The sequence below is a fragment of the Colius striatus genome, chromosome 7, assembly GCF_028858725.1.
Source record: "Colius striatus isolate bColStr4 chromosome 7, bColStr4.1.hap1, whole genome shotgun sequence".
In the NCBI taxonomy this organism is placed as follows: domain Eukaryota; kingdom Metazoa; phylum Chordata; class Aves; order Coliiformes; family Coliidae; genus Colius; species Colius striatus.
The window spans coordinates 2,359,836-2,383,426 of NC_084765.1; the positions used below are offsets into that span (position 1 = coordinate 2,359,836).

At 38.4% G+C, this 23,591-nt stretch overlaps 1 protein-coding gene across 2 annotated transcripts in view; it reads left to right on the forward strand.

Annotated features, from left to right (window-relative positions):
* Window positions 1–23,591, forward strand: part of SHANK2 (SH3 and multiple ankyrin repeat domains 2) — a 332,306-nt gene that overhangs the window by 118,324 nt on the left and 190,391 nt on the right. For both annotated transcript variants that reach the window (XM_061999345.1, XM_061999344.1), the window contains exons 13-15: window positions 4,569–4,878; window positions 8,680–8,849; window positions 20,273–20,386. In XM_061999345.1, the coding sequence (XP_061855329.1) occupies window positions 4,569–4,878; window positions 8,680–8,849; window positions 20,273–20,386 (594 nt within the window). The remainder of the gene's footprint in view (window positions 1–4,568; window positions 4,879–8,679; window positions 8,850–20,272; window positions 20,387–23,591) is intronic.

Here is a 23,591-nt window from a genome sequence, read left to right on the forward strand (position 1 = left end):
GTTTTTATTCACTCTTATATAGTTTATACTGTTTGAAGGCAGTTTTTAAATGTGGGTTACACTTGTTTGATTTTCCTGACCAATGAGTTCCCTGTTCTTTGGAATCTTTACTTTTAAGTAGTTATGCTTAATTTTTTGGTAACTGTTAGCACCTCCCCCATGCTTCCTGTCTGCCTGTTTCAGTTATTTGCTCTTCCTCTGGGAGAAGGCTGGCACTGGCTGGCATAACTATCTATAGAATGAGGTTTTTGTTTCAGAATTAGTACTTTAAAAGCTGCAGAGGCTCCATCACTTGTTTTCTTTCACCTGCACTGAATTTAGCAAAACAGCTTGGTCAGTTTTTTGTTGTTTTTACCCTGTGCAAAAAGAAATTCTGTTTTCTTCCAGTGCAGTGGAAGAGGGGTGGAAAATTGTGCTTGTATCTCATCTCCTTCAGACTGGAATATAGGCCATGTTAAGATACTCCGTTTAATAGCAGTTTTGCCTCCGCTCTTAATGTCGTCATCGTGTGAAGCTTGGTGTGATTTGTACTTTCCCTCAAATTGGCTCTTTGGGGCTTTGCAGCAGGCAAGAAACTAGCAAATAAACAGGGAAAAGTAAAGAAACAGTGAAAAGCAAAGAAATTGCAAAAAGGTAAAGAAATAGCAAAGGTCCAAAGACATAGCAAAAAGCAAAGAAATGGCAAAAAGCAAAGAAATGGTAAAAGATCAAAGAAATAGCAAAAAGTAAAAAAATGGCAAAAAAAAGGGAAAAAAAAAGCCAAAAAAGAAAAAAAAAAGCAAAGAAATAGCAAAAGGCAAAGATATAGCAGAAATCCTCTGTGCCCTGAGAGTCAGCCGTGCAAGTTTAAAGGCTAAACGTACTTCTCCAGCAGCTCTCATCTGTCAGGGTTCCTCTTTCCCCAGCTGCAGGCTGCAGAGCACCTCTGCCAAGCCCCTTTTTTTCCTCCTGGTTCCCTCCTTTTTGCCCTTAACATGAATTTCTGTCCCCCTCGAGCTGTGTCCTCCTGCACCTCCCTCAGCCCCGCGTCCGCTCCCGCGCCAGCACGGTGCTGCTGGGAGCGGGGAATGGTCTGTGTGGCTGTGGCTGTTGGTGTTCACATGACTAATGCTGTGAAAGATAGCAAGGGTGTGTGGTTTTTTTTTTCTCCTTTCTCTCTTTCTTTTTTTTTTTCTCCTTCCAAGCAGCTTCAGTCTATGCACAGTTGGCTCCCAGCTGACAGACAGAATGTGGGGTGGGCTTTGTCACCAGAACGCTGGGTACCGCATGCCCAGCTATGCTCGCAATTACACAGTGCCCAGAAACCTGCTGCTTATGTCAGGGTGCAGGCAGCCTGAACACATAGAAATTGGGTAGCTTTCTTTTCTTTTTCTTTTCCTTTTTTATTATTATTTTCTTTTCTCTTGGGTTTGGGTTTTTTTTTTTGCCTCTTTCTTCCCAGCAAAAGGTTATATAATGAGGGGATTGCTGCTAAAGTAAAAAGGGAAAATGAAGTCTTTGTTAAATGCCTTCACAAAGAAAGAAGGTAAGCAATGAAAGCAGAACACTTTGATGTTTCAGACCGGTGTTTTCTTGTGTACATTTAATATGATGGGCTTAGTGACTCTGTAATTAATCAGTTCCTGCAATTTCTTTGCTCAAAATTATGTTGTGTTAGACAATCCATTTAGGCAAGTGATTATTAAGGCTGGCTGTGACTTTATTCATTTTAGGTCTTTTCTCCGAAGAGTCACGTAGTTATAAAAACGTTGTTGTTCCCTAAGAAATGCATTTGAAGACACATAAGGCATTTCCTAGGTGAATTTTGTCAGTGAATGGTGCTGAATTACCCCTTCAGATTGATGGAATGCCAGGAATAGAACCGTGAGAGCTGGAGGAAGGATTAAACGATACTTTCAGGAATGCTTTTAGGGATGATAATTTTAAACTTCAGGGGTATTAAATTAGTTCAGACATTTTCGTGTCATTTTATATGAAGTGTTTTTCCCAAACAAGTTTTGCAACAGTTATGCTTACAGTTCTGAACATGGTGAAATAATAGGGGAAACCAGTGTCCTACAGGGGTTAAAGCATGGCACTTTGCATTTCATCAGTTTGTGTTGTAGTTATGTTTTTATTGTGAAAATAATATAAATAATGCCTATAAGAAGCAGCTAAAAAAATATCCACCCACTTACAGTTTGCAGATTTCTGGGGAAAAGAAACAGTTGGGTGGAATATTAATCACTTTAGGCACGGAAATGCTTATTTTTAACTCTTTCTATAAAAGATTTGTGTTAGACACACGACAATTGGTGTAATTAGTTGTTGCCTTTCCTGTCTGTTTTCTGTAGTAAAGGATAATTTTGCTTGTAACCCCCTCCTTAAAAATAGAACATTGATAGCAAAGCAAAAGCTAACTACTCAGTGGTCATGTAAAATCCTTTTAAGGCATGTGAGGCAAAAAGAATTAGTGTCATCTGGTACCTGGAGAGTGTGTGTATGTACAAAACATACCCTGTTTGTCAGGAGGAAAGAATGTGCCAGTTTTGTGTTTCCTAAAGTCTGTTGGTCTTACCGGGCTCAGCAATTCCCTGTCTGTCCTGTCACTGTGTCTCAGCACTGTGCCCCTTGCTCTCCCTCCCCTTCCTGCCACAAGAAACCCCACCAACCTCTCCAAAGTTACAGTAAACATCCCCAAAATGTTACTAATGATTAGTTTGATCAGTTTGGGGCTGGAGGGCTTGGCAGTCAGCTTAGAGTGTTACCTGTTCAAATTAATGAATCATTCAAATCTAAAGCCCAAGTCAAACTTTGGTGACCCCCAAGGGAACAGAATTAGACCTTCAGGCAGTAAACCTTTATGTGCAAAACATTCCCTGTATTTAGGTTTGTGTGATTCCTCCTTGACTGAAGTTATTACAGGAGCTATTCTGCTTCATTGTACCTGGGAAAGATGCTTGTCTTCAATTAAATAGTTCCTAGAGTCGTGTTCTGAGTTTCAGCTCACTAGAAAGATTCATAAATAATCATAAGCTAATTCTAGTGAAAATTATATAAACCATTCTTTTACTTGCAGTTCCATCTTTCTGTTATAAATAAGCTTTCAGTTTTGCTCTGAAACCTTAAGTTTTGCTGTGTTCTCTCAATTAAAGGCTGTATTTCACAGCAGGACAGATTGGTTCTTATGTATATTCATATTTATGTGAATTTATTTGCTTGCAGAGTATGACAGACATTCTTATTCTGGTTTTTGGTGTGTTTTTGAAGTGTATTGAATACCTAGACATTTCTGGCACTTGATAAATGGCACTTCCTGTCATTTTAGACACGTAGGATGATATTTTGTGGGGCTTTTTCCCAACAGCTCGATAAAGTCCTCAGAATAATACCCGTCTGCCTTTTGTTAGTTATACTACTGTGACTTTTCAGATGTAAATATGTGCACTTTAGACCAAATCTTGCAACTCCCTGACTCCTCTCATTAATCTGTTGCACGAATGGGGACCAAGCTTAAGCTTTCAGGGTCGAATCCTTTATTACCTTATCACATGGGTAGGAAATGCCATCGTATCTAGTGCTAGTCAGCTGTCTTTTATCAGCCAACTCACCTTTTAAGTTGCCCTTGGAACTAACTGACCCACCACAGTGAGGAAAGGAGATGTGGAAAACATATTCATTGCCTTGTATGACTACAGCAGCACTGTAACAGTAACGCTGATGAAAGGATGGGCCCTCTGGTTTGTATTAGGCTTGTATTGCTCATGCTTTTGTTTTCTGTTATGACTATTTCATTAAGTAGTATATTGCAGCCTTTGGATATAGTGATGCTCTCTTTGGGACGTGGCACGTGATGGAGCGAGTGTATTACTCTCGGGGAATATGTTCTATATACAATAGTAATAGATATGGTAGAAATGCCTAGATTAGAAAGAGGGGAATACCTAGGGATTACAGCATGTAATAGAGTTCTGCCAGGAGAAGAATCTGTGTCCTCGATTTTTAACCTGGAAGATGAGGATAAGGTGACTGTTAACACTGCAGATTTGAGGTTAGGCCTGAACTCGTGACTGAACAACATTCTCCTGGTTTTGGAGAAGGAAGTCAGAAGTTAACTCAAACAAAAGTCTGCTGATCAGCTCTGTTCTATGGCTTCCCCATTGAATACAACAACATAGCAAGAGGATCATAGAATCACAGAATGATAGGGGTTGGGAGGGACTTTTAGAGATCATCCAGTCCAACCCCCCAGACGAAGCAAGTCCACCTAGATGAAATTTAAAGAGTGCAACTTGGCAATAATGAGATGTTTTCCATTTCTTGGACCATAGCTCAGACTGTTCATCACACTCATGTCGCTGGTGTTGCCTAACTTTCTTAAAGCCAGGAAAGAGGTTAATGTTGCCCAGTTGTTTTCAGTTTTAGTGATGTTTTAAAGAGAATGAATTCTATCAGCTATTCATGCAAGGTAGAGTTTCTGTCTGTGCAGAAGAAACAATGCCATATGTTGTTAAATCTTTTATGGAGTGGTAAACACATGTGAATGATGAAATCATCTGAGATTACCCTGGATGCCTTTCTTTACACAGTGCCCTTCAGAGAGGCTCCTACCTATTCAAACAGAAGGCGGAGACCTCCAAGCACCTTAGCAGCACCTCGGATCTTGCTTCGTTCCAACAGCGACAACAATCTGAACATCAACAACCTCCCTGAGTGGTCAGCCTCCTCCTCTGCTTCTTCACACCGCAGCCTTTCACCTCATCTACTTCAACAGATGCAGAATAATCCTAATGGAACTGTAAAAACTGTGGGGAGTTACACTCCGTCCTCCCGGAGCCGGTCGCCATCCCTGAACAGGCTGGGAGAGGATGCCAAGCGGCAGCAGCACAGGCACATCAGGTGACTTTTTGACTCTTTTTCTCAGCATGACATAACTCTAATGTCACCATGCTGGACCACTACCTTCTTTTTTGTGTTCTTCATAGGCCTGTTTTACACTTTATATAATATATAGGTAATAAAAACTCAGCCCAGTGGAACATGTCCAAATGTGAATGTTTTAATGGGAAGCTCCAGTCAAACTCAGCTGTTTCCTCACATTGCTCCAGCAGCCAGGCAGGTTTTAAAGTTCATCAGAGCTCAGCAGTGATTTATCACTGAATTTGCACCTCCAAATCAAGGTGTTAGTTCTCAAGATCCTTTAATAGGTGAAATAATGTCTGTATTTAACAGCACAGTAAAATGTTCCTGAGATACTTGATTCCTTCATGAAACTCTTGGTCAAGCCTGAAACCTGTGTTGGAGCTGCTTATGGGTGATGAAGCAGAGACTGTTTAGTTCTCCCCTCTGCAGATGTGTGCTGAACCAGAGAGTAAAATAGGGGGGATAAGTGAGGCTATGTAGAAGGCTGGCCTGGAGTGAAGGGGGCTTCTTGAGATGGTGATGATAGATGTCATGGAGATGGTGATGACAGATGTCATGGACTTCTTCCATGGTTATTCTTGCTGCAGGGTTTTGCATTCTCTCAGTTTGCTGCTCTTCCTTTCCTCGTGAATTACAAATGTGACGTAGCGCTCTCTGCAAATATCCTGCAGCTGTGTCTCACTGGAGAGCAAATCCTGACTAATTACAGTGATGCAGGTATTGTAAGTAATATAATAAAGCATCAGATTAGATCTAAGTTTTGATCACAAATGAGGGCTTTAGCTTTGTGAAGTCTCTGTCTTGTCAATAGGCAACTACAACTTCACTTGAGGAGGACTCTGGAACTGCATCAAAGATGCAAGTGAAGGAGCTGCCCCAGGATAAGGGGTTGCAAAACTGAAGGGAGGTAGAGCTGAGTACTGATGGATAGAATTAGAGCTCAAGTGTTTTGACCAAACACATGTAATTCAATGGTCATTAAAAATATCAATCTGTTTCCTAACATCAAAAAAAAAATCCCCATCTGCTGTTCAGCGTAGCAAAGGACATGAGTATTGTTAAGAAATGCAGCTGCTGGTTTCTCTTTGTCATTTGTAGATGTAATGGATCTTAATACTTGAGTTTTCAAGGCAGTAAAACAAAATGTCATGTAGTCAAAGCTGTCACCTCTTACCCTGCACATTCTTCTTCTCTCTGTGACTGCAGGCACCCAAACTGACAAGCACTATTTTTGATAGTAACAATACTGCTGGAGAGTGGAAATAAGGTGCATTGTGAAAAGAAATTGTCTGAAATTTTAAGACTCACTGGAAGGAATAGAATGCAAATTTCTTGTGCCAGTGGTTTCAGGCAGTAGAGCTAACTTACCTTACCTTATGTGTGTTACAGTGGCAAAAGCTCATTTGATTATGATGTAGGTGATGCTTCCCCACAGAGACCCCTATCAGCTTAAAGTCAGGTTGTCTGTAATGAGGCTTCTCTTTGGTGGGGAGGTGGCTGTGACATGTTCTTCAGAGAATGAGTACCATCACATTCCACTGGATACTCCTGATGCCGTCAGAGTCAACGACTATTTTAGCTGGAAGGGATAAAAAGTGACTTTTCATCAATATTCGCGAGATAATGGGCTTCTAAATTCCTGGAGTATCCTTTGAATCATAGAATCAAATGGGGAAGATGAGATGGGGAAACAACTAGAATGTTTTGCTGAATAAGCAAGCATTTTTTTGCTTTGCCTTTATTCAGCCATTTTCCTCTTCCCTTTCTGAAAGCACGTTACTTAGAAAACTTACACAAGTGATAGAAACCAATGTAATGCCTGAAATTTTGTGGAAATATAATTTTGGTCTTTCTCTTAGTGCATCAGTATCTCAACTGCAGAGTTGCATATGTACCATCATATATACTTGTGTCAGAGGTGTCCAGAGTACATGCAAGTACTGAGAAGAGAGCTGGACCCTGTTTACATTTAAAGACAATTAAAAAGGTTTATTGGGGTTGTTTTTTTTCCTGCAAGCAATGCCTTTGCTTGCCACAAGCTTGTTTTGGAGTGATGAATAGCACTTTACATGACAGTTTCCTCACAGCTTTTGTTTAACTGTATGACCACCTACTTACTGTCTGCTAACTGTGGGAATTGTTGTGGTCTCCGCTTATTATTTGCAAATAATACACTCACCATGGAGCTGTTGCTCTCCTTTGATGAAAAAGCCCTTTTTGACATAGCAGTAGATTGGGTTCTGGTATAGAAGCAGCCAGAAGGTGTAGGTTAATGGAGAGGGTTAGAGTATGAGAAAGGATTAATGAGGTTTGTGAGGTTTGCACTGTTGAAAAGGGCTGGAAGTGGTTCATATGATTTTTACAGCCTGTGTAGCTTAGGTGTTTATCTTCTTGTGAGACTACTGCTTCTCATATCAGACTATTTTCACAGGGATAACTGGTTGGAATTTGTCCCATGGTGATGAGTGAAACGAGGTGCCAGCACAGCCTCAGCCAGGACTGAACTATCAAGAATGGCCACCTTCATCTGTGAGAGGGAAACATGTCCACACATCTTCTGAAATGTGCACATCTTCCTCCTGTTTTTTCATGGCAGGGAGCTTGCTGGGCTGGGAGCCCATGCTGGGGACAAGTAGGGAAGAAAGATCTTTTTTTTAAGTCATCTATCTCATGTTGCAGCCTCAATTTCCATTAGTAAGCCTGCCCCATGAGAATTGATGCCTTCATTGTGAGGGTTGAATGTGCCATTCAGTAAGAGAGAAAATGAGAGAGAAAATCTTCTCTGCTAGGAGTTAAAGATGATGCTGGGATGTAACATTGTGAAGAGCTGCTACCTGGCTGCTACCAGACTAGGCAGAAAATACAGCTTGATACAAATGGAAATCAGATGTGTAGCAACAGCTTAAATCTGGATTTCTTTTATGATGATGATTGTTTCTTCACTTATAAGGAAAAAGGAAAGGAGAGAAGGAACTGAAACTCGAACATCATCTTTTCCTGTCTTCCTTTAAACGACTGTGAGAGTTGGCTGAGGTTTCTAATGCAAACTCCATCACAGACATACAGCCAGAGCTCACTTTTAAACTCTTATCTTTATTAGCACCTGCTCACAGAATGATGAGGTGAAAGCGGGATGCTATTCCAAATGGTAAAGAAGTTACTGCAGGAAAATGGAAGGAAGTGTTCCTGATATGAAAGATCCACTATGTTTGGGCTTTTTTACCAGACAACTTCTTCTTTCTCCATCTTGAGAGCCTTATCGACTCCTATTTTGATAGGAGTACTCTAAGCCATGAAGTAACCTGATTATTCAGTCAATTGAGTTAATAATTCAGTTCTCTTGGCTGTTCATTTACCATTATAATATTATAAAGACATACATTCCTGACAATAATTGTAAATACCGACATTCTAAGGTCTTTCTGACAAGTTGTGATACTTGTAGCGTGTGATTTGCATATGAATTTTAAGCCTGATCAGAGTCTGTGAATGTGCAAGTTTAATTTGCAGAAAAGCTGAAAACTTTAGTGTTACATGTTTAGTTTTCTAGACTATTGTGGTCAGATGAATATTGATCACATTTCATGTCAAAAGATTTCAACCATTAAAAGCATGTATTTAGGCTGAGAAATGTGTATTTTCTCTGCAGGGTTAGATGGATTAATGAAAGACAATTATGTTATTCACTGTTTAATTTAACCCTGGGAATGTGATGATAAATGATTAACTTTGCCTATTTGAAATAAGCAGTTAATGTTTTTCCATTCCAATTTCCAGTGCTGTTTACAGTCCCAGTGCCAACAAGGATACTCTGTCTGCCTTGGATTATCAGGGTCCAAAACGTAAACTTTACAGCGCTGTACCTGGAAGACTTTTTATTGTCGTAAAGCCATATCAACCTCAAGGAGAAGGGGAAATTCATCTGCACAAAGGAGATAGAGTCAAAGGTGAGTACCTCATTAATTTGGAATAAACATTTCCTTTTGCTACACAGAAATCTTCCTTTTAAATTCTCCTTTAGGGGAAAAAGAGATCTGTCCAGTAGAAGTGCTTTTGTGCATTTGTAACTGATGCATGCTTAGCTACCACTTTAACTGCAAGTGACTTCAAAGTTCTCCTGAAGTTCAGAAACACAGGCTCTAATAGCAGCGTTGTCTTTTACACAGAGCACATAATTTGCCTCTGTAGTTATTATAGAAAGACAACTCCAGGGCTTTGAAAGGTTATAAACATGTCAGCTATCTAAGCAGCTCAGGAAGGAATCAGGGATAAGGTCAAGTCTGTTTCAAGCCCTTTCTTTAAGGAACAATTTATTGGTTAAGTAGAAAAAGTCTCCTCCTGAGAATTGGGATAAGTAAGTAGATAGAGCCCACTGTAAATACTTTGCAGAGGAAATGTGGTGGTGCATGTATCATTTGTGTCTGCTGGTACACTTCCCAACTAAGGATATGTTAAAAACAAGGCCAAACTTTGTGTTATTGTTTTGAAGGCAATAAGTATTTGCAGGTATGGCTGAGAAAGTGGGCAATGTGGGTTACAGGATTGGCCTTCTTAAGGGTCCATTGTACTGCAGTTTCAGCTGTGGTTTTGAACATCCAGGTAAAAAGAATGTCATAAAATTACTTTCTGCTCTGTCTGTACAAACCAATTCCCAGTTACGGAAATTAAGTAAAAGGGAACAAATTTAGTGTCCTTAATAAAAGTGTTAAGCAGCTGAAAATTTCCTTGCAGCTGAAACTGCTAATCAAACAAAGGAAAGCTTCAACTATCTCCTCGCTTGAGCCTGCAAACAGTAGTTGAAAAAACAATACTAGGGAGCCATTAGAAGGTATTTTTTTGTATTTTGAATTCAGGATGTGTCTCATTCTGAGGCATTTGGGGGTTTAATAATTTCTGTTAACTCAGTCTTGCAGAAGGTGTAGGACAGAAATCTGAAGAATGCTGCACTTAAAACGTATGCAAGATTCATTTGAAATGCAAGGACGAAGGACGAAGGTTTAATTTAGGAGAGCTGATGATATCTGTAGGGCTGAAAAAAAATGATTTTGCAGTTCTGAGAGATTGTGCCCTCAACAGATAGGAAGCAGTGATTATGATCTAAAGAAGATAGAGCACAAGAAATTGTGGAAGAGCCCGTATGAACACTTCATAAAACATGATGAAAGTTCCCAATTAATGGAGGTTACCTTGGCTAGAGTAAAATTAATAGAAGCTAAGCAAAACCCTGAGGTGACAGAATTTCTTGGAGATTCCAAATATCAGAATTAAAATGATAAAAACCAGAGGTCATCTATCTTCAAATTCAAACCAAATTGATGGAGCTTTGCATGATTTGGGAACCAGCTTTGCAAGCATCCAGTAAATGAGAGTAAATGCAGGAGAGGTAATACATCATAGCACTTCCTAAAAGCCTTCAAGCTCCAAAAAAATGGGCATAATCTAGAGTGAGGTAAAGCAATGTTATGAGTAACCATCATGCAAAAAAAGTACAGGAAAAGTGATCTCTTTATACCTTTACAAAAGGATACTGACTGTTGGGTTAACATAGGAAGGCCTAGGGTCTTCGGTATAGAGTTCTCACCAGAAGGATGGAGGAGCAAATCAGTTGAGAAACAGGCTTGTTGGCCAGTTGTAAGAAAAGGAAAAAAAAGTTGCATATAGTGGAAAAGAAAAAGGTTTTTAAAGGTGAGATTGAAGAACAGCCCAGAACTCTTTGATTATTCCTAAAGTCAGGAAATGTAACAACATCAGGAAGAATTGCTGGTTATTCCAAGGGATGTAATTTTGGGGGTAACGAGTAGTGATAAATAACCGTCTTCACTGAGTGTGTTTACAGAGATCTAGGAGGTGCCAAGACGTAAAGGATGAATATGGTTGAGCACCATCGTCTCTTCTTTCACAGAGTGTTGTACACAGCTGTGTTCAATTGCCTTGTGGGATTTAAAGATGTAGCAGTATTTTTGCTTATGTTTCGAGGATGTAAGATCAACAGGGATTCTTGTCCTCAGAATAAAACAATAGTGATTCTAAGCAGTTCTGGAGAGAAACAAAGCAGAAAAGTTCCCTGGCAAAAGAGGAAAGGATGCAGCAGGTTACTTGGGATGCTTGTGGAGGCATTTGTTATTGGTCTACTTGTTCACATTAGAATTTGAGACTATTGCATGCAAAAATATCCCAAGAACAAGTGATTTAAATATCAGTGAAGAGGTTAACGTTCTTTTAAAGAACAGTCCAGGAGCCCTTGATTCTAAGTTATTATGACATAACTGTGAAATTACAAGAAGAAATTAACCCACTTTTCGAACCTTCTCACAATAGTATGATCTAAACTTGAGACCACTTATTTTTGTGGGGAACACTAACCAATGGGTGTGAAAATGCTGAAACAGAAATTGAGATTGTACCTGATCTGTGAGTTTTGAATCTTTACAGGGAAAACGTATTTTTACTGTAACTGACTCGAAATTAATGGTTACTGTTAGAAATAGGGAGACATGGCCATCTAAACATCAAATCATCCCTGCAGGGATTAATTTTTCAGCTTCAAGTATATGATTTGCACACTGAATTAAAATCTGGCAGAGTTCTAGCATTTGCAGGCACACTTCTTGTAGAGCACTTTAAAGAACTTTGATGCAATAAGTCTAATGAGATTTCTCTACACATCTGTCTGGTTTTAGCAAAAGTTTGGGAAAAGATAAAGCCTACACAGAGATTTTCAGTGTTAGGATGAAATCTTGTGAAGTGTAATTTAAGGCTGTTTGTACGTCAAGGCTGGAACACCGTGTGACAGATTCCCATTGCTAATCAAAGGAAGAACTTCCAGAACAAGAGCAAATCTTATTTCATGTTACCATGTCAATGGTTCCGCAGTTGTCACCAAAAAATATGTCAGAATGAACACAACAAGGTCGTGTAGAGAACAAAGAGTCTGAGTAAAAAGACAGTGATGCTTTAAAAAGGTCTCAGTTGCGTAACAGTTTTGAGGAACCCATTCAAACTTAGCACGAGACAAAAATCCAGGTTCAATTGGATTCATGTCCTTGTTCCAGTCAAAATGTAATTATTTGTAGAGAATTAAGAAATGACTCCAATGTGAGAGATTGATAGGCTACCTGTCCATCACCCAGAAGCACAGGCACCAGAACTCTCATAATCCTCAGTACTTGAGTGCTGTGTGAGTGCCAGAACCAGTGGCTCTAAGGAGGTCCTGCTCTTGTTCTCTTTCTGAGCAGAAAATCCACTTGATACCAGACTATTTTCTATCTTTGACTTACTTAGCAAGACCATAAATCCAGTCAGCACTGAAGTCTTAATTTTCTAGGGGTACACGTGTGAGTTAGGGGTTTAGTGACTATGTGCAGTGCTTGGAGGAAATGAAACAACATTAAACTTGATGGAAATCCATTTTTCCTCACTTTGAAAACACCTTAGCCTCACATTTAAGAAATAGAAAAGCTTTCTCTTAGCCTCTTTCCTCTTCCAGCTTGGTAGCTGCACTGTCCTGTGAAAGAACTGATGCTAAACTACAGGCTTCTTGGTTGATTTTGGGAGAATTCAAACGTGGATTGGCATTTGCTGTAGGATTTTGCCCTGTGCTGAGTCTGACCCTGGGAAATTGTTCATCACATGTACATCCCATGAGACTAATCACAGTAAAGATGTAGCACAGCATTTATTACAGGGCTAAAATCCCAGAACAACATATTAGAGAAAGGGATTAGTTGGGAAATGTTTTTATGGATTTCCTTTTTTAAACTTGGTAGAATTAGAAGGGTCACGGAGAGGGATGAGTTCCTAAAGTCTGAATTAAAAGTGCTTTCATTGGATGAAGTGGATTTTGTTTTTCTCTGAAACTGCTAGAAGTGCATAGTTCATAGTATATGATATAAGGAAGCTGCTCAGAGAAAGCCGTGAATGGACAATGTCCAAAGAAAGTGTAAACCAAACAAAATGGGCTCGTATTAATAGGATATTACATAGCCTGTACAAAAATATCCACTTTATTTTTAGTTGTTAGTCATACATATTGACATCATTTGTGTGTCTGCCACTCATGAAAGAGGGGCCATGGCTGTTGTAAAAATAAATCTGATATCTTTATTTGTACAGGAACATACCTAATGTTATGTTTTCACCTAAAGCTAGCTTCATGCTTCACTGGAACACTTCTCATTTTCTTTTTCTTTCATCACTTTATATCTAAAAGTCAATAAATCTGCCACAGTCCAGACATAGACATACATAGAAAATATCTGTAAAATGTATTTTAGTCAGTCTTTGTGTTGCTAAATTTAATTCTTACACTGGAAATCAGGTGGCTTCTTTTCTAACAAATCTCAGATGCATGAAGAGAAAGCAGTGCTTTAAAGTTCTTTGTGAGTGAAGAGTTAGCGGGTTTCCATGTCATGAAGATGAAATGATACAGGAATATCTGTGCATCCTGGAGAAGGTTATCTGTGATTCCAGTCTGCACTGGCATACCTTGTTGGAAAGGTAACAGATATAGGTTCTGGGTACCAATCAACACAGTGCAGACAATCTCTGGTCACTTTGAAATAAAACAATCAATATTGTTTTCAGCATCTGTGTTACATTAACACATCCCTGAAATGCATGTGAATTATCTCTCACTAGCCTAGAAAGATAAAACCCACATGGTTGCCTGGTTCAAATACTTTGAGAACTTGTGAAGTCTCGACCCACTGATGGTTCTCTTTTTCTATGTGTTTTTATTACAGTGTTTCCATTTACCATGTGATGTCTTTCCAATTTTCAGATCCTAGATCATATTATAGTTTATCCATGGGTGGCTTCCAACTGGAAATTTTTACCATCCTCTCACATTTCTGTTGCTTGCCCTGGTGTTACTATCTTCTCTCCTTTACCTGGAAGGCAAACAGAATACAGAACTAGTTTCCTTAGCTCTTGCTGTGATTAAACAACTGTTCTAGTGCTTAATATCTAGAAAAATGGAGAGTTATTTCAATACCTCAAATATGATCCAACAGATTTTTTTCATGAACCTAAGGAGATGCCTCCTGTGCAGGCACAGTCTGCACGTCTGGGAAGACTTTACCATAACCAAAGTCTGTTCTCAGCTACATTCTCTGGGGTCAGAGAAACGATAGTAATGACTCAAGCATCTGTTCTGGGCAGAAAGTCAGCAGTTCTCAGCATTAGAAATATTGACCCTTGCAACACTGCTTTGGTTTCAGCGTGATCCCAGCCAGTAGGTCAATCCAAATGTATCACTTAACGTTTTCACTTCTTGTGCAATCTACTTCCAAGTCATTTTGAAAAAGAAAGATTATCAAACCCCTGCTGTGCCTGAAGATATTGCCAACAGACAGCGCTTGTGGGCAAAAGGAAAGTTGATCTCCTGGGCTTTTGCACTTGTTAGATTAGTAAATAAAAGACTGAAAAGGAAAGAGACTCAGAAACACTGTTTTGAGCATTTTGTACCTTGTGTGAGTTAAGTAACGGCAGCAAAATTTAACCCAAGGGGTTAGCAAAAGCATTGTTTTACTTCTCTTTTGTCAGAAGGATGAAGTTAATGTGAAATGGAATATTAATCTTAAGCAGATTCCTTGGTCTGATTTGCTTCCTTGTGTTCTCCTGACTTGATTGATTTGATTTAAATACCTAACATAAAAAAAATATGATTCATCATAGGTAATAACCTAACCTTGCATCCAAAGAGCAGGAGAGAGTTGTACTTCCAACTAGCATATCAAAGTGAGGTAGCAAAGACATGGCCTTACTCCTGCCCCAGCAAAGCTCACTTTGCTGTCAAGGCTGAAAGGAAGTGATTAAGACATAAGAGCATCCACAAATGCCTGTTGTCTTCACTCTTGGCTACTCAAAGGCAGCCTTCCTTCAGCAGTCAACAACTGACTTGAAATACCCAGGAGACAGGGAGAACCACAAGACTGAGAGGAGCTGTGAACAGTGTATGAGCACACTAGCATAGTCTAACACAATAGTACAGGCTCCAGATCTAGGTTTGGGAACTCTTCTCAGATGAACACTCTCAACTCTGCATTCCCTTGAGCCATAGCTTGGGCACCCTTGTGGACAACAGCAAACTTGACTCTGTCTCCACTTTCCTCAACAGAGATGGTGACCAACATTACAAATGGATGGATTTTTCCAATGATTCATTTGAATTTCTGTCCACAATACAAATCAGTGCAGAGATCTGTTTCTTATATTGTTTTTCTCTCTCCTTCACTTTCCCAAAAGTATTTAAGAGACACCCAAATAACAGCAGAAAGGTGATCTTCATAGAAAGTTGGTGGTAAAGATGAGAAAGGAAACAAAAACAATATATAAGACTAAGTCTTGAACAACAGTGCTCATTCAGTTCCATTTCAGTTGAGCCATGTTTCCTCACATTTAAAGGCTGATGCACAGATTATTGTATTTGTAGATAGAGAGTAAGTGGTTTCTCTGTTAACAGTCGCTATCATCTCTCATCCCAAGGTCCTTTTCCTGAACAGAGCTTGTTTGCACGATTTCTTCCTCAAGAAAGTAGAGATGATGAAAGCTGAAAAGCTGTTTTAAGTCTATACTGATATTGATTGTGGCCATGATGCTTTGGGCAAGTGACAAGCACCCAAAACCTGAAGCTAAAGCTCCTTAGTCTTACCATCTGCTTGCATTGTGAGTGGCAATAGAAACTGATAGGACACAACCAGTAGATGTGCAGTAAGCTCAGTGTATGGCCGTTAGACTGTTGGAAGTCAGACAAATACTTAATTACAGGTAGATAAAGTAGGTTTTCAGCTAAAACAGCAGAATCACTTGGATTACAGTAAGGTAAACTCCTTGAAGCCACAGTCAGATGCCACTTTTAGTCTGGAGGCAAAACAGGAAGTTAAATCCGAGTTTAAAAAGTGAGGTATATTTTCTGTCCATGGTATTTCCCTAATTTGCTTTCTCTGTGAGGTCCCATAGCCCAATTAATATCCTTATCTTGATTTCATCTCCAATGCCCAAGCCTCAAGCTCCACGTTGGTTGCCAAAAAGGATTGTTGTGGTTTAAACTCAGTTGGTTTCTCTGTGGAAAGAAATGTCTGTGGGACTGCAGTGAGATCTGACTGCTCAGGTCAATTATATCAAATCATTAACTGCACTCAAACAAGTTTTTCCTTCCAGATTGTACGTGGACTCCACGAGAACATTTTCTACGTGGCAGCTGGGGCACAGTTTGCATGCTGGAGACCTTAATGTGATTGTCATCAGGGTGATAGACAATTGCTTCCTTTCCTCAGTCCTATTGCACTGATCTCAAGTTAAGTCAGTCTCTCTTGATTAAGTATTTGAAAGCCAGAAAGGATCTGCCCATAAGGCAGAACAGACAGATCCTGTTCAGCGTTAGTCACAGGGAGGGAGCGGTGTCTACCAGGAGCAAGGAAGGGTAGATGAAGAAATAGAGCAAAATTTAAACTAAAACCGGGTTTTAAGAGATATATAAGAGAAAGCAGGATTAAGTTAGAACTTGTGCTGACCTTCATTTGCTTTGGGTGTAAAGTCTGAGTCAAGTTGCGCTTCAGATGGAGAGAATTGTCTCTCTGCACAGAACTTGTCTCTTCAATGTTTTCCATTTACCTGGTTGTATGCAAAATAGATCAGCCATTGCATTTTTGTTTACACTGATACATATACTTAGGAAATATGTTGTCATTACAACTCAATTCTAATTTGAAGTTTGTCCACATAATTGTTGTTTTAAGCTATACTTTTGTTGTGAGAAGACAGCAGGATTCATGATGTTACGAAGTTCTTAGTTTTAATCTTGTAACATCAGATTCTCTTTGTAATTCATGTTGTGTGTAAAGAGACTCTGGCCTACTCCTGCCATAGCAACCACATCTTTTGTTTTTACTAATAGCAAAAGGAAAAAAATACTTGAAATGATAAAGCTTAATTATTAATTTTGGGAAAGTTATCCTTTGATTTACCATTGTTATGTCCTTCAGAAGGGAAACTGTTGATTAGAAAATCTCTTGCTGGTACCAAATTATCTATTACAATGTCTCAGGGACTATTGTGAGAAAGAAAAGATAGAAATTAAGGCCTCATTCAGAAAAAGCATTCATGGGTACAAAAGATAAATGATATTTTCTGATTTATCCTTTAAGTTCCCAGTTACTCATATAGGAATACATGAAGTGTTGAAAATTTTCATAGATATGTAGATTATTATGGCTTTGGCTCCTGCTGCAGAATTTCTTATTTATGGCACCACCTGAGATATAATAAAAAGATTATTTCAGGTTTTTTTTGGTAGTGTAGAACCATCTAGATCTCAGCTTCTGCCTTTTGACTATTGGGCCATGTGTTCTTCTCCTCCACCTCAACAATTTGTCTCTGCACATCAGCTTTACCTCTGACTCTTCATTTGCCTCTTGTGTCATCTGTGTTGCAATTTCATCAGGTTTTCCCTTCCTTTTGTGGCAACCATAATGATGTTTTCCCTTGATAGTAGGTCCAAAGATGTAAATGTAATCTCTAGACAAGCTTGACCCAGAATTGTGAAGACTGACTGTGTCCTGGCAACACCTTATTTCTTCTTTTCCCTCCTTTCCATAAATATTATGTCTTCAGGCAGGTCTCCATGTATTTTTGCTTTGCTCTTGCTGTCAGTAATTGCTAATATTTAATAATTCATATAATAATGATCTAAAGTAGGACTGGTTTTGCTCTGTGGTAATCACATTTTGCCTTACGCTCACAGATAGTCTTACTAAGCAAATCTCTTTTCCTATCTTAATTTGAGTGTCTTATCAGCTGCTACTACCATAAACACATGAGAATACTGTATGGGTGTGAAATACCCAGTTTCCTTCTTCCAGTGCAAATGCTTTGTGGAGATGGAAATATCTGTGTCATTTGGAGCATCAAAACAGCAGATCTGACAGATTAATGAAATATCAAATTAGGGAAATCTTTCTCAATCTCAATCAGTTTTTGTTCTCCCTATCTTGACAGATTGTGGAGTGAAATCAGGACTGAGATTCAGTGATGAAAACTCTCCTAAAAAAACCCCCTAATTACTTGCACTGTCTCACATTTTGAAATTTCATTCAGTTTTGAATCCCACACTCACTCTTATGATTTAACATTAAATCAATGTACAGTAGGATCCTACAATAATTATAATATCTATATCTAGATCTTACCAAGTTGTTCCACTTCCTTATGTCATATATAAGAAATGCACTCTATTTTCATATGAGCAGAGGTTACACTATTAAAAATACATTGATGAATATCTGGTTTATATTGGATGAATGGATAGGCTTTTAGTTTATATGGCATTGAATTATCAGATTGGCTTTGTGTGTTAACATGCACAGGTTTTAAACATTTTCAAGAAGGATTGGAATTTTTCAACATATTTAACCTTGGTTATGAAAAAAATACTTCTGTATTATTTGTTTCGTTACTACAATTAAAGCACAGATCTGGTTTCTTCATTTTTGCTTTCATTTAAATGTGGAGATGACATTTTTTTCTGCACATGTTAATAATATCAGTATGTGTGAGGCAACTACAAGACAACCACAAGCATGCTCAAGGCATGCTTAACATAACAAAAGGCAAGCTAAAATGTTTTTGTTCAGATTCAATGTCACTGAAGAGTTATTGATGTCTTCCAAGGTCAGTGCCCTTCCCCATTATCCCATAGCTACCTGAGTATAATTCCTTGTATATGTCAGAGATGTACTTGATAAAATTGTGCATTTGGGACCCAGCCAAGTGTAGAATTTTGCCTTAATGGATCTGATCCTGGGGCTTAATATGTATTTATTGACAGTGATGTATTAATATGCAGTTAATTAAATCTATATCTCTTGATTTAGTGCATAAATGACTTCAAATTGACACATTTAAAAACCATTTTTCTTTTAAGAGATATCCATGCTCTGTGAGTAATAACTACAAACAGCCTAGAATTGCATTAATGAAGAACCAGATAAACATTTCATTTCAAATGTAGTTTTACAGATCCTGGTGTGTCAAACCAGACTTCTTACCTCCTCTTTAGTATTACAAAGCATTTTACTTTTTCTTTGGCTTATCATTGATTTCATCTTGCTCCATAGTACTTCAAAGCAAGTTGAAATTCAATGCCATTGAGTCACAGCAGTTCCACTGACACAGAGTTCAATTGCATTCAGGGTCAGGGACTACGATTTTAAAGCCTGGTAAGGTATCTTTTAACAGCACAAAGAGTGCTTGTGTTGAAGATCATCAAAGTAGCTCTAAGCAAGTTAATATCCCTACCATGCTGAAATATCCTGCAGAGATAATATCCCAGGTCTTGAGAACCATATGCATATGTTAGCAAAGGGATGTGCTTGGGCTAATTAGCCTTGATTTTCAGCAGGGCCGGTTATCTTGGCTGGCTTAGCTAGTGCATAGCTAATGGAGCTGTGCTGCTTCAACTTCCATAGGCTTATTTTTGGTAGCTCGGGGACCTCTTCACTGAACACTGTGTTTTGCACAGACATACTCTGAAGACCTGTGTTGCATGACTGAGCTACATTCCTAATTGACCTATTTAGAAGAGCTAACTGTGACTTTGTTAATAATACCACCTTTATTCCAATATGAATTTATAGTGTCTTTTTAATAGTACATAGATGTTCATTTAATACATACTAAACACCCGGTGATTTGTGTACTTCTACACTTCTATGAAATTAATTTAAACATAATACTTGGCAAACATTTAGGACCCTTTCATTACTGTAAGTCATCTCCAGTTGCTTCCCAGTAAAAACATCCATTGTTGTTCTGCAGTCTTCTGTCACAGTCCTTGTTGAGTCTGAAGATTAACATGAAGATAATTAGAAATAAAGGATAAAGCTTTTTCTTCTATTAGTGGATCATTATCCTTTCTCCTGTCATTATCTTCTACTGAGAAAAATCATTGAAATGTTTCAAAAGACATCTACATTGTGTATCACACCTGTGGGATGTTCCACTGTTTACTTTGTACTCAAACCATTAAATCATATTACTCGACCTACATTGCAAATCTCTGGAGCTACCCACCAGATAAAAGATCATGTTTCTTTAGGAAGTGGAAAATATATGAGATACAAAAATATGTGTAATTATTAAAACTTGTGACAAAAACAAATTGGGGAAGAGCTTCTGAAGACCGATCAGTGAGGATCAGTCTTAAAGGTTACTCTGAGCCCATTTTTGGGGTACCAGCATTTGAGTTATTGTACGACGTTTGCTTTTATCAACATGGTGTTCAGTTATTACTGAATGTGTTATGTAACTAATCTTGGTATTTACATGAGAAGAGAGAAAAGTCTTAACGCTTCCTATGTCTGTCTCTATTTAGTTTTAAGCGTTGGAGAAGGTGGATTCTGGGAAGGCAGCACCCGGGGACATATCGGATGGTTTCCTGCAGAATGTGTTGAAGAAGTTCAGTGTAAACCAAATGAAAGCAAGCCAGGTAATCAAATCAAGTTCCTCTTGAGTCCTAACAATGACAAATGCCGTGTGTCTGTCCAAGCAGATAAGGCATCCTACACGGTAATGTGTTACACAACGATGTGGTTGTGCAGCAGTAGAAACTGGAGAATTAAATAAGGCTGAGGTGCTGAATTAAAAAAATACAGATGGGTTTATTGATCAGATTTTTTTCTGGGTGCTGTCCAAGCAAATGGTCTTTCTTTTGAGGGATTATGCTGTGAAGTACTGCAAAAGCTTTTAAACAGAACTATATGCAGAGGATTTGTAAAGCATTATGCTGCATTTTCATTTCCTATGGTATGGGAGAATGGCTAATTAGACAATTAAATAATGGAAGAAAATCATTTCCCAATCTGAGGCAGTCTTACAGTGTATTAAGCCTTTGTTCATAGCAATAGGATTCCCTCTGTTGACCTTTTACTGAGTTTTAGAGGAGGTATCAATTAGTGTTGTTAGTTGTCCCATATACTTACTGATGTCAAAGGAAACAGAATCTTTCTTTATCATACATTTGTATTGCTGTAAGTAAATAAAACTCAAGTGACTTTGAGTAAGATGTCTTTACAGTTCAGGTATGATAAACGAAGATGAATGTACACTGAAACATGTTATTTTAAGAACTACCTACCATCTCATAATTTCTCTGCTTTTAAGAATTAAGATATGAGGACGTCCTCTCTAATTAAAAGCTCATTATAAATGAGCTCTAAGAATATCATTAATGTTCTCAAGCACTGTATGAGGTTTTAAACTAACTATTGGTATGTTTTGGACCTCTGATGTATCGATTATGAACTTTTGGCATTGCACAGACAATGCACTGACATTTATGCTTCGTATCATTCAGTCACAAACATTATTCATTTACTTATGTCATATAAACTGTACCAATATACTTTAATATGCATACAAACTGCATAAATGTAATAGAATGAAATAGAATGCACTGGACAAGCTAATAGATCCAGAATAGGAAGGATTTGGAAATATTTATAATAGTATTTATTTTCATTTCATTGGTTATAATGGAAGCTGTAGTAAGATGAAATTGAGTTTAAGGTATAAACAGAAGAGGAGGCAAAAAGTCAGCTTTTCTAATATGAAAACTTTAAAAGGATGAGGGAATGGGGCACCAGAGACACTGCTCCAGATAACTAAACACTATCTGAAAAGGTTATGCTTCCTTTTCAATTTCTCTTTTGAGAGAGAGAAAAAGAGGCAGCAAAACCAGATCTAATATTTGGAGAGAATGCATTTAGTCTCTGAGAACAGAGAGAGAATAGTTGTGTAGCTCTTCAAAGGACTCAAGAACAAATCAAAATTTAAAGATGGAGAAGTATTAAACATGAGGATGGTTGAGGTTGGAAACAGCAAATCTAGGAGCTGTCCACTTCTCAAATACTACGTGTAAAAAGTGGATAACAAGTTGTAATTCTAGCATGAACGTGGAAACGTTATGGAAAGTGAATAAATTCAGTCAGTGTGCAACATGAGTTGATGAAGAGCCCTGTGTGAACGGTTCTGATGATCCTTCAACAAAATCTTGTGGCCACTTGGTTGAAAGAGTTAAGACGTAGTCTGTGTGAGTCACACAAACAGCTTTCTTGAGCCTGTCACGACAGCTCTGCAGTAAATTTGAGCTGGGTATTTTTTTCTCCAAATTGGAAGAAAGTTCAGGGGAGAGGCATTAAATGAAGTTCTAAAATATGAAGGAGTTTTGCATCTTCTTCAGTGCTTTTTGAAGAGAAAGTAACCAAACCTGTTTGTCACAGATCCTTAAAGATATTTTCAAGAAATACTATGGGAAGTAAATTCAGCACGTGACATGATTACTTCAGTATATGACAAGATTGTTTTCTAGCAAGAATGTCTTTGATTATTCAAAGGAAAATGAAAAATAAGAAAAAAAATTGTCACAAGAGTATCAGAAGGTTTACCAAAACTGGAAGTGGTAAAAGAATATAAACACAAACATCTTACAAATTTTCTGACATGAAACTATGAAAACTTATGCCACATGTTTGGCAAAACACCAGAGCCCTTAACTGTTGTTGATACCTATTGCATACTCTTGTCTCTCTGATATTTTTCCTATTGGCTTATATTATAGTGTGAATAATAATGTTAACATAGCTAAAGGCTTTAAACATACCACTCCACTACTCTAAAAGAATTAAAATATAATTAAGTACAAAATGAGCACCTTTTCTCTACCTTTGAACTTGTGAACTCACATATTTTTCTGGGCTTTCTTGAAAAATATCCTGCACCCAGAAGGCAGAAATGAGCTGCAGTGCTTCTCTGTGTCATGCAATAGAAGCTGGAGCTGCATGAGGCATATGAAATCCACATTATGTGCCATATTAGTGTTGAAATATGGTATGGAGCGAAAGCAGCTGATGGCTGAATTGCTCTATGCAGTTGGCATCATTCCTTTTGCATAGGAAACAATGGAAATGAAAGAGGAAAGCTTTATAAGCAGAAATCAGCCAGTACTCCCTCTGAGTCCAAATGCAAAAGTAATTTAGAAAAATGTGTTAAGCATGGGGAAATGATTAGAAATTAAATTAGGTCTACTGGGATGGCTGAAAGAACATCAGCTGAGCAACATCACAAACTTGTGCGAGTTGCAAGAATTTGCATCACAGACTTTGTGAAGCAGCAGAACTCCTTATGATAATGATTTAGAAAGTAGATCATCTAAATGTGTAGGAAATGAATCTCAAACTCAGCCTTTTTCAGATCAGCTCCACAGTAGCAGTTCTTTCCTGTAAATGAGATTGAGAAACGTTTCTTCAAACAGCTTCCCTTTGCCTTGGAGTTGGGATAATTGTGTTTAATGGTAGCTTGTCATTTGCATGTCATGAATGAAAGAAAGAGGAACAGTTCTTGGAAGAAACAAGCCACAATTAAACACTACATGCCCAGTAAAAGTGGTGGGCAGGTGTTTCACATCATGCTGATGTATAATGTCACCTCTAAAACAAGTTCAGTTTTCAGGGAACTTCACTGTGATACTGTTGTCTGGCAGTGGGCTGTACAGGACAGCACCTGATTCCCATGATCTCTTCAGAGGTATCATGACAGCTTGACAAGTTCTGTTTACCAATTAAAGAAACATGAGTGACATAAATTCTATATCCCCTCTTTAATCCTTCATTACTTGCCACTTACAGGAGTTATTC